At 42.3% G+C, this 12,318-nt stretch overlaps 1 protein-coding gene across 1 annotated transcript in view; it reads left to right on the forward strand.

Moving 5' to 3' along the window:
* The first annotated feature begins 1,027 nt into the window (after window positions 1-1,027).
* Window positions 1,028-12,318, forward strand: part of LOC123772898 (calphotin-like) — a 34,636-nt gene continuing 23,345 nt past the window's right edge. Inside the window, exon 1 of the mRNA XM_069324739.1 lies at window positions 1,028-1,094. Within this exon, the coding sequence (XP_069180840.1) occupies window positions 1,028-1,094 (67 nt within the window). The remainder of the gene's footprint in view (window positions 1,095-12,318) is intronic.

A 12,318-nucleotide genomic window follows, 5' to 3' on the forward strand; every position in this document is an offset into this window, starting at 1 on the left:
CGGAGAAACTTGGAGGAATTTCAGGTAATGTGTTTTTCTTTGTTATTGAGGGAGAGGCAGGGGTGGCCCAAGGCCTCACAAGGTTACAGATGTACCAGTCTGGACCCCAGAAAGGAAGCAAGTTGGAGCTTCTATTAAACATAACGTTAAGTGCCATTACAACCTCTACAACAGTGGCGTCGTCGTGTTAAGTGTGGCGTCGCGTTGTGTGCGTGTCGTGAAGGGTATTAGTTTTCCAAGTGTCGTCGTCTTATGCCGTGTATTTGCTTGTATAAATGCATCCGGATTTTCATATGTAAATGCAGGTATTCATATACTGTATATGCATATATATACATGTAGATACACATTGATGCATACACTTCCTCTCTCGAGATAATTCGTCCTGTTTGATTATACATTGTGTGGCTGGAATAAAAAAAAAATAGGCCAAATGAATTCAGGAAACCCATAAGATAAATGTATGCAAATTGCTCTCATTATTTTATGAAGCGGGCGAGTTCGTTGGCATCCCCTCTCCCAGCTGTCATAATATTTATGAAGTTGGGAAAACTGGAAGGGGGAAGAGAATGAAAGTGTTCCACGTTGGTGATGGTGGCGGCTTATTCAGGAAGGCTTGTGTTGTCCAGCACCGTTGTTCCAGGCTCGACCTGACCTCACCTGTCTGCTCCCCTGCTCAGTATATACCAACCAATCCCATCCTTATCCTCACACCTGGTTCCTGTGCCATTACGGTAAGTTTACAGTTACAGCCCCGCTTCTGTGCCAGGTAAGTCCACTACAGGCTCACCATAGCTCGTGCTACTTGGAACTTTTTGTTCCCAGTAGCTGAATCCATAACATCATCATCATCATCCTTATCCTTTCTGGCCTGGCTAAATTTTTCTAAGTACATCCTTACCAATCCAAGCCTGGATTTTGTTTGCTAATGAAACCAGGTCTTGTATGATATATCCAAACATAATACTAACTTTAATGGTCTCCCTCTGCTCTAGCCTCGTGTAGCTCATCAAAATTTTAAGCAAACATGCCCAACCAAGCCAGTCAACTCAAAACTGATCAGTCGGGTGTTCGATTCCCGGGCAGGGCGAAACGTTTGGGCACGCTTTCTTACACCCGATTCCTATGTTCATCCAAAGGAAAATATATACCTGTGTGTGTCAACTGTTGAGAGTTACATTCTGAAGAATAGGCAGTCGTTGGCTATATGGGCATGTCGATAAGCCTAACAGGTTTCCTGTCCCTAACAAAGAGGATACTGTAATAAAACTTAATTTTCCTATCTTGAGATGATTTCAGGGCTTAGTGTCCCCGCGGCCCGGTCCTCGACCAGGCCTCCTAACCCAACAATTTGTAGCTTACCCTAATATGGATTGAAATGTAGGTTTACGGTTTTTGTAGGTTAAGATGGATTAGGCCACTCATCACTCAATGCATACTCGATTAATAATGATAAAGATCTCCCACTTAAGAAAATGGTTATTCAGGTTATTCACATTATTTTCAGAGTTTAGTCCACAGTGTTTAGTCTGCTGATGCAACATCCAGGACTCTGCAGGTTTCTCTCGCGATCTCGACGTTGGCCTTGAAAACTGTGTTCTATAACGGACATATTTCTTAGGAACAAAACTTCCATTTGTTAGGAATTTTCCTCCAAGAAACATCATTGTGCAGTTTTTCGACATAAAGTTTACGACAGCGTGGAAACACGAGGTTCTAAGATTTGAGACGTTTTGGGTTTCAGTGAAAGGATGAATATTGTTTTTGGTTCCCCTCCAGTGGCAGGTTCCAAGACCGAGTGGGGTGTACCTCTGGTACCCTGTTACTGCTAGGAGGAAGGTCTTGTATGGGGAAGCGTCCACCTTGTTAATTTGTACCGTTACACATGTGCTCCCTGCTCGTACTACAAACACCCTACATGTCGAACACCTGTCGATTTTTGTAGTAACTTCATTCATGCCAATGCGTGAACGAAGCTTATAACCACCGAGTATCAAATGGGCTAGAGAGTGTGGTTTTGGGGTTTACACCCGGGAGGGCAGAAAGGTAGATCTCGATGTCATATCTCCGGATATGATATGACTCTGGTAGGGGGATTGTGCTTGCTTGTATTCCACCGGCCTCCCCTCCCTTGCCGTTTTTATCGAACTTATTTTGTTTGTGAAATATAACATTTTTGGTAGCCGTCTCCTCTCCAGCTTAATAAAGAAAATGTGCAATGTATTTATATTTATGTTAAATCCTGGCCTTTGTATTTGCTTGAAGATAAATGTATTTTGTAAGCGTAGCTTTCCCCCTCTCCGCTTTCTTCTCCCACGCTGCTCTTCATTTCTTCCCTCGGGTCATTGTGTAATATGCTCATTTTGTGCGGCATTTCCTTGCTTCAGGTGCAAATTACAGGAAACATATTACTTAGCGCACAGTTGAGAGGCTTACTGTAGATCCGAGTTGCAGTTTTAGAATTTGAAGTGCGAGAACATGAATAAGAAAAGCAGGAAGTGGACTTGAAAATTCTCATTGACTAAAGGTCCTATAGGGATAGTGCCATTGTGAGGCACTGGAGGTAGATGTATAGGTGGTGAATGTGTAGGTGGGTATGTAGATGGTGGTGGTGGTGATTGGAAGGCCTCCTCATGTGGGCCAATTGCTGAATCCCTCCCTCCCTCCCCCCTGCCTATGTTGGCACTGTTGGTATGAGGTCATGTGTGAGTGCCATCAGCCTTATGGCCCATCCACCGGCTACGACCTGCCTCCCAATATCTCTCTCCCGCCGTTGTCATTTTTGCTCCAGCAGGAGTTACCAGGCGGACTGCCGGAGGTTGAAGTCTCTAACAACTTTAAACATTAATCCATTTTTTGGGGGTACCTAAAAAGAAAATTTGCGAGCGCAACTTGTTCTGATTGCGCTCCGGACATAAATTTCGCTATAATTTGACAGGAAGAAAAAACAACAATGAACCACTAGTAGGTTAATATTTGTCTTTTGTCAAGCACAATTTATTACAAAAAAAATAAAAAATAATCTCTATCCTTAAATTATGGACGTCGTATGTGTGTGTCCTTCATTAAAAATTATCCCAAAACAAATAATTGTTTTCGTTGGTTTCGCTGTGATAGTTCCATTGTTGTTTTTACCATCCGATAAAAACGTTCTCTTTGACAGCCTCCGAATTTACTACCTATTGCTCAGCGCGTGATTGCGGTTTTCTATTCCCTCGAGACTTTTAAAGTCTCTACCTTTGTCTAGTAGGCTATATAGCCAGGAGTACGGTTTACTAAAGTCCTCCTGAATCGCACAACGGACAAAGCGTGTTGTTGGTTGTCACTGCCGGGCCCGTGTTCAGAGAGTGGGCTCCCAGGACCTACGAGTCTGCATGGCAGCAATAATTTCCCCCTGTTCTTACATCTTGCCTGGTGGCAGCATGCATTATTGGTTCAACCTATTCCAAGAAAGAGAAAGACCACTCGCACCCCCATCATGACCCATTCCTCTTACCTCCTGCATGACTTACAGCTCGGCAAAGATTCAAAAGGTGTTTCTGTATCTCCCCATTAACCCCTCCCCACCACATGTATCCTCCCAGATCAACCTTCTCCATTACATGAATCTCCCTAGCCCAACCCTCCTCACATGTCTCATCAGTTTATCTCGCCTCGGGTCTATGTTCCCGCAATCCTTTCCCAACTAATTTCTCTTTGTCAGGCCCCACCCACTGACGAGGAGTTGAATGGCTCCTTTCTCAGTCAACTACTCGTCATGTACCGGTCGTGAGGCTGCAGCAGTTTGTCAGGTGTCCGGCTGTCTCGGTGGTTAGTCAGTGCGTTCTTCTACAGTAACTCTTGCACGGTTTCCTCGGCTGTTTAGTGCGAGCCTCGTCCCCAAGCAGCGTCATCATATTTATTTATTTATTTCTATACAAGAAGGTACATTGGGTTTGTGAGAATACATAACATGGTATTTACAATCTTGTAAAGTCACTAGTACGCGCAGCGTTTCGGGCTGTAGAGTTTCATTTATTCAGTGAAGTTAAACTGGAGCCGAATTTATTTTAAGAGCGTGGATATTGATTTAACGAACAATTTCATGTGCTAAATATTACTGGGCATTGTTGCGTATCTTAATCGTGTTTGATTCGCGTCTAGGGGCACAAGTTCATTGTAAATGTGCGCAGTTTTCGCATTGCTTGTAGGTGAAAGCAACAGTCGGCTCGCTAGGCTACGATAGATAGTATACACCTTGGGTGGAGATTGATTGTCTCGCTCGCCTCCCCCCCCCCCCTTCTTCCTGTCCCTCTGACCCTAATAGTCCTCAGGGGGTTGAGGGAAATAGAAAGTAAAGTTAATGAAAAGGTCATTTAAATGCAGAAAAGGAGAGAACGAAGGGGTCAGAATGAAACCAAATTAGCAAATATTGTATAATTATCGGAGAAAATAAAATATTGGATGGTTAATTATGTGGGGAGAGAGTGAGAGAGGGAGGAGTAAAGTGAGGAGGGTTGATATATATATATATATATATATATATATATATATATATATATATATATATATATATATATATATATATATATATATATATATATATATATATATATATATATATATATATATAATATATATATATGACAGTCAGACCACGGAGGAAAATGAAACAGGAAATTTCCTTAAGTACTTTCGTATATTAAATACATCTTCAGAAGGAATGTATATATATATATATATATATATATATATATATATATATAATATATATATATATATATATATATATAAATATATATATATATAATATATAATATAGATATTAAAAAGGGGGAGGGGGGATAGGCTGAGAGAGGAGAGGAAGAGAGTAGGTCTGTAAGGTTACAGACAGACAGACACCGAGACTGCAAGGAGAAGTCGGAGTGAGTGGGGGGGGGGGGGGGGGGAAAGAGGCTTCCCCGACTCTTTACAGAGTGGCTTAACATACATACATACATACATACATACATACATACATACATACATACATACATACATACATACATACATACCCCACACATACACAAATAGTCCTGCGGTGCCAGCATTCCCTGCATGTTGTTTCCTCTAACCTGAACCTTAGTTTTCTCCTGGAAACCCAACAGCTTCTGCCTCTTCAGAGTCATCACGCCGATTTCCATCTAAATAAGCATCGGGATAAGTTCAGATGAGCTTGTTTCAGTTGGCAGGACGGGGGAAGGTTGGGGGGGGGGGGAGTGCGACAAGTCCAAGGGGATCGTAAGGACGGAGGTCCTGTAGTTTTGGTGGTGAGTTTCCGTGCTTGTTGAGGCTCTGGAGGATGCCTCCATTGGCTCAAAATCCTCCTCGTCTTAGGATATTATCACTGTTGTCTTTGGCTCTCTATTTGTAATCCGTTTCCAGCTATCTTCTTTATTGCATTTCCAGTATTCTTGGTCGTTCTTTATTGAATTTGCAGTATTCTTGGTCGTTCTTCTTTATTGCATTTCCAGTATTCTTGGCCGTTCTTCTTTATTGCATTTTCAGTATTCTTGGCCGTTCTTCTTAATTGCATTTCCAGTATTCTTGGCCGTTCTTCTTTATTGAGCCTGCAAGAACTTTTCCCAAAAAATTCAGCAAATTGCATGTTATCACCCTGTGTCCTTTCTCCTCCGTTATTATTATCCATTTGCTTTTGTTGACGTCGTTATGCATGTTCCCTGTTCCTTGTTTACTGCAGCTCACGGAGCAACACAGACCCATGCCACGCTGGACAAGGGGTTAACGCCTTTACACGCCCCTGCTTCAAGACCCTTGCCTACGCAGTTCTTATTTTTGTGCCTTTCCTCTCTTAGCGGTTTTCTCTGGCAGCCTCTTCGTTTTTTTTATTTCTTTTACTCGGTACTGCGTTTGTTTTTAGACGGTTTCTTTCATTCATGTTTTGTCTGCGGCGCAGGACTAAAGTTCACTGTTTATCTTTTGTAATGGTTTGTAATGACTATATTTACCTCGAGAATTAAATTAAGTACGAAAAAAACATAATTAGTTTCATTATAAAGACTTGGGTTTCTTTCAGCTGCGGGTTGAACGGTATTAAACGAGCAGTTTATTGTCTAGTTACTGGGTACTGCAGCAATGTAGGCTGATGAAGCTGCAACACAAAGAAATCACAATAACGTGATGCATCAAATGAACAAATCCACAAGGGCTGTGATGAGGGTTCGAACCTACGTCCGAAAGGATCCCTGACACGCCTTAATCGACTGTGCCATACGAAGTTATGTTCCAGCGTTACTTGCAGCGGTAAGTTGAAACGTTAGGTTTAAGTGGTACGTCCTGAGTTGCTCTTACAAATCTAGTTGATTAGCTCGTTAAAATTATCAATCTTCGTGATTTCCTTGCTAATTGTTTGTCGATAGTGCCTTCGACTTGACTCACTCGAGTTGAAATTGTTGTTGTTATAGATTCAGCTACTCGGAACAAGTTCCAAGTAGCACGGACTATGGTGAGCCCGTAGTGAACTTACCTGGCACAGGAGCGGTGCTGTCGCGAGTTGAAATTGCGCGCGGTCTTTACTAGTATCAGCTGGGCCCTGCTGACTGGTAACGAGGCCCAGCTGTTCTTTACTAGGGACGGTGGGGTGGTTGGCCCAGTTAGCGGGGCCGACTGATGTGATGGTGGGTCGCCCACTGCACAGTGTGGGATTGGACACTTGACGCAATCACTGTGCCAAGCTGTCACTACCTCTTTAGAACATGTAGAATACTCCCACTTGGAGGGTTGTGGATACCATTTCACCTACCTCGGGAGGCTGTTCTTTATTAGGATATTCCTTTAGGTGAGCCTCCGCACAGAGTGCATGGATTGTTTCATTACTGTGTTTAGCTACATGACCAAAACCTTGTTATTTAAACACATTACTGGTGAGGATACCCGTTCTCGCACTTGTTATTAGTCAATATTGGCTTATTTAATAAGTGCATATGTGATATACTAATTGATTGTGAATATTTTAGTTTACCTTGAAAAGCTTCATAGAAAACACCGACCTCACCTAACCTTCTTAGTATGTTAAGATAAGCATCTTATTGCTTCTTATTTACAATTATTACTTAACCTATCAACGGTATAGGTTAAGTAATAATTGTAATTAAGAAGCAATAAGATGCTTTTCTTAACATACTAAGAAGGTTAGGTGAGGTCGGTGTTTTCTATGAAGCTTTTCAAGGTAAACTAAAATATTCACAATCAATTAGTATATCACATATGCACTTATTAAATAAGCCAATATTGACTATAAGCAAGTGCGAGAACGGGTTGGGTGAGGATACCCAAGTTCGTATGGGATAAGCCAGTAGTATGTGGGCCAGGGAAGTTGTACTGTACTGGGGCAGTTTCGCCATCCCAAACGATAATGATCCTGTTCAGTGGCTTGAGTTCCTACATGATATTTCTGTTATTGGACACATTCTGCAAATCTTTCGTTTAAGAGATGTCAAGATTATGGGGTTAGGGTGTAACTTTATATCCCCTGGAGTCTGCGAGAGTATCAGCGCCGTGATGTGATGCCATCCACTACGAGAAAAGCGAAAGCAACGTCTTGGTGGTTCTTGAATGCATATAGAAAGGGGGTTCCCAAGGCTATATAAGATTTATAGCAGTTGTGTATGTACTAGGAACATACCATATAATCGACTTGAGAATGGTCCAGGACGGACCGAAACGTCGTCGTCCCTTCACTTTCTAGTATGTAGTTTGGTCAACATATTTCTACCACGTTATTGTGACTCCTCGTCTGCATACCATATCACCCAGTTGTATCTCCTGTCAGTGACAGCTTTCAAGTTACCAGGTTCTTGTTGCAGTTACCTGCAGTCGTCTTCTGTTCTTAATTTTACTGGTTCGGTTAATTTGAACTAATTAACTAATTTTTTAATTGACCGGTTAATTTTTTATTCGTCTGCAAACACTGACACGAAATCATTTGTCCGCCCTCTAATAGGTCGTTCATGTGTATATCAGATATAGGACGAGTGCCTCTATCAACTCTTGGGGCATTTGTCGCCATCCACAAGTTTCGCCCGTCACTGTCACTCGCTGCTTTCTGTTACGGTAGTTTATCAATTAGAGCCTCTTCCCAGACACCCTTGCTTGGTGTTAATGTATAGGAGTAGGGTGAATATGTTGTTGTTGTGTGAGGGGGGGGGTAGCGTGTGTATGAAGGATAGGTTTGCGTGTGTATGAAGGATAGGTTTGCGTGTGTATGAAGGATAGGTTTGCGTGTGTATGAAGGATAGGTTTGCGTGTGTATGAAGGATAGGTTTGCGTGTGTATGAAGGATAGGTTTGCGTGTGTATGAAGGATAGGTTTGCGTGTGTATGAAGGATAGGTTTGCGTGTGTATGAAGGATTGGTTTGCGTGTGTATGAAGGATTGGTTTGCGTGTGTATGAAGGATAGGTTTGCGTGTGTATGAAGGATAGGTTTGCGTGTGTATGAAGGATTGGTTTGCGTGTGTATGAAGGATTGGTTTGCGTGTGTATGAAGGATTGGTTTGCGTGTGTATGAAGGATTGGTTTGCGTGTGTATGAAGGATAGGTTTGCGTGTGTATGAAGGATAGGTTTGAGTGTGTATGAAGGATAGGTTTGCGTGTGTATGAAGGATAGGTTTGCGTGTGTATGAAGGATAGGTTTGCGTGTGTATGAAGGATAGGTTTGCGTGTGTATGAAGGATAGGTTTGCGTGTGTATGAAGGATAGGTTTGCGTGTGTATGAAGGATTGGTTTGCGTGTGTATGAAGGATAAGTTTGCGTGTGCACGCTTGTGTGTTTGCGTGTAAACCTTCACTGTTGTCTTACATCCGGAGTAATTTTTTAACTGGTACATATTTCAATATGTTCATGACTATACGCTGTGGTAAAGAATGAATTAATTTACAAAACACACATGCAATTAGGAATTGATCACGTAAAAGTTCATTTATTCTTAATTGTTGGATCCCTGATTTAAAATCTTGCGATAATCGTATTCATCACCTAATATAAGCTTACCTAGGCAGAGCCTATGAATACAAACACGTATTCATTTTCCCAAAGAGAGTGACGAAACTACATGACGAACTACATGACGAACTAATTAACCGAACACTCCACACATTCAGAAACATAGTGACGTTTCAGCTGTCTTGGGCCGTTATAATTATTAAATATGAAACATCATCGCTTCGTATATTGAGATGTGTGGGTTTGGTGTCGAATTATTCAGCGGCTTTATTATGACTTTCAATACAACTGTTAAATAAAAGGTCCCTCTCCCCCACCACCACTCTCACCCACCCCTATTTCCTGTATTTTATTTGTCAATGGATAAACACCTCTATTAATAACGCGCTCTCGAAAAATAATATCCACCCATTCATTTGGCTGAGCGGCATCAGGAACGGGTCAACAACTGCCATGAATTCGGGTCGGTAAGGACGTCGATCCCTAAAAAGGTCAGTAGGAGCTCCCGACCTACCTGTCTCGCACTCCCATGAGCGGTTCACCTTTAAATCGCAAGGTAGATTCTGTTTTAGTGTGGTGGGTGTGGGAAGAGTAGAGGGGGGGGGGTGCAGGGGGGTGGGGGGCAGCTCTGCTGATTTGTAGCCAGCTCCGTCTTTTGTTGCCCAACTCTGGTAGTTCCGGAGGTGTAGGACATTGTACATTACGTACATCACGTACGTAACTGTACGTAACTGTTCGTACATAACTGTACGAGGGCCAGGTGGCCAGGAGAGTTTCCAGTCGGGCAGAGGCTCGGCTTCGGTAATGTTTAGGCTACCGATGGAATAATCCTGCCTAAAAACTAGGGGCCAGATTCACGAAGCAGTTACGTAAGTACTTACGAACCTGTACATCTTTTCTCAATCTTTGACGGCTTTGGTTACATTTATAAAAGTTTACAAGCATGAAAACTTGCCAATCAACTGTTGTTATTGTTATAAACAGCCTCTTGGTGCTTCGTAGCTCATTAACTGTTTAATAATTGTAAACAAAGCCGCCAAAGATAGAGAAAAGATGTACAGGTTCGTAAGTGCTTCCGTAACTGCTAAGTGAATCTGGCCCTAGGTCAGACACGGTCTCTTCTCTTCTCTAGTGTCATTTGCATTCTTTGCATTTCTAGCTATGTTCATCACATAGATTAGATCCTAAATTATTCGGGTAACTCTCCCGCGTTATTGGAATTAAATCCAAAATTAGCTCCTTAATGCCTCCGTATTTCTTCCCATTATCACCACCAGTTCTCTGGAATGATATCCTAAATTTAGGTCTTTCTTTGTTCTCAATTTCCTTGAAATGAGATTGCAAATTCCAGAACTTAAAAATAATTATAAATTATTAATATTAGGACTAGGAGTTGTTGGAGAAAACGTGTCAATAGCCTTTCAGTGTGGACAAAATATACTTCATTAGACAGGCTATTGAGACAAAATGCTGCCGTCATATTTTGGGTTGGTCAATATTTCCCTCAGTTTTCGTAATGATTTTCCAGCCAGCAAATATAAGAAATATTGCAGAAACAAATATTGACGTCTTAAAGGTAATTGAACCAGTTTCTGCACGAACTGGCATATATTAGATATGTGGGCTGCCAGCAACGGTCTTATACCGATCACGTTATTACCAGGAAAAGCTGCTTGGTTTGGACCCGAATTAGTCTGGATCCTCCAGAGGCACGTCTGGGATGCTCTCGGACGCAGGTTCGAATCCTCGTCACGGCCCTTGTGGATTTGTTTACGGCTTCCCCATGCAGTATTTCTATATTAAATGTAAGTTCATTTTATCTTGAGCTTCTCCTGGCGTGTCGTTGGTGCTGGCCCAGCCAGTTGTCTAGGCAAGACGGTTCAGTACACGAGTTATGTGAGCATAAATAACTTGAACGGTAATAATTCCTCGCCCGTCATAAATCCTTTTTGAGGCGAACATGGAGAGGACGGGAAAGATGTTGAAGAGTTTTCCCGATACACAATTAGTAGAGAACCTTGCCGTATGTGGAGAGCGCTCCAGTGGTGCAGAAATAAATTTGTTGGTGTTGATGAGGAAGCTGTGAACACTGGCCTGTGTGGAGGTGTTTGTTTATGAGTTGTTGTTGTTGTTTTAGATTCAGCCACTCGGAAGAAGTTCCAAGTAGCACGGGCTATGGTGAGCCCGTAGTGGACTTACCCGGCACAGGAGCGGGGCTGTGTGTTGTTTGAGGTTCCATTTTAGGCAGTGTGGATGCCTGGTGGGTGATGCATAAGGATGTGTGTCAGGAGGTATCGGTGAAGGGGGCGGGGTTGTCAGTGGCAGACAGTGGGTCTCAATAGTTACAGTGATGACTGGCAAATGGGAACTATTTACAGTGTGGCAGATATGGTGCTCTTGTTAGCTGATTGACTTGTTCCACGTGACATTGCTCATTAACACACTCACATTGACACTGATGTACCAAGGGTGTAATTCACGTTGAGTAACGAAGAAAGATGTAAATGGTAAATTATTTATTTGTTGAATTAAATATTTAATATCCGTTTCGGTGACAGGAAGCCTGTAATTTGATCACCCTCCACCCCCCCCCTAGGCCAACTACCGGCCTCGCCCAGGACACTACCCACAATAGTTGCCTATTTAGGGTACCCATTTACTGCTAGATGAACAAAGGCTTCAGGTTAAAACTAACGTGCAGGACCATTTCTCTCCCGCCAGGGGATCGAACCCGGGATCCTCGATCAGAGGGAAATAAATGCGTTACTGTAGCACGAAGACATATATTAATAGCTAATTTGTAAATGATTACCAGTGTGCTGGAGCAATAAATCACTTTCGTGTTTCTTGAAATACCTGCCATTAATTCATGGGGCATTTAGTGTCTGGTTAATGTGAGCCATGAATATTGATGAGGCAGTTAACAGAATGTGGGATAATGCTAGGATTACTTGCTGTAATGACGAAGATCCTCCTAATGTACACCAAACAAAATTGATGACGAGATTAACAACAAAAATGTTGGTCTTACAATAGACACAAGAGTTGTGGCAAACGATAAAAGGGTAAGGCGGTAATTCGATGATTTTTAGAATAGTTCTCGGTTTAGCTGACGGGCTGAACCAACACAGGGCCGCTAGGTGCGCTTACAAGAGCACCTAGACTTCCCAGGGCGAGGACTATGTCCAGCTTTGTTTACTAAAATGATATCCAATTGTGTGGTAGCGTTCCACTTTTTTCGTAGTAACTACCCTGCTCTATGGACATCTTTAACATAATCCATTTCTCTCCATAGTTCAAGGAACAGTCAGTAGGGCTTTCAATGCATTTCCCTTGTAT

This window comes from Procambarus clarkii, chromosome 14, assembly GCF_040958095.1.
Source record: "Procambarus clarkii isolate CNS0578487 chromosome 14, FALCON_Pclarkii_2.0, whole genome shotgun sequence".
Classification (NCBI taxonomy): domain Eukaryota; kingdom Metazoa; phylum Arthropoda; class Malacostraca; order Decapoda; family Cambaridae; genus Procambarus; species Procambarus clarkii.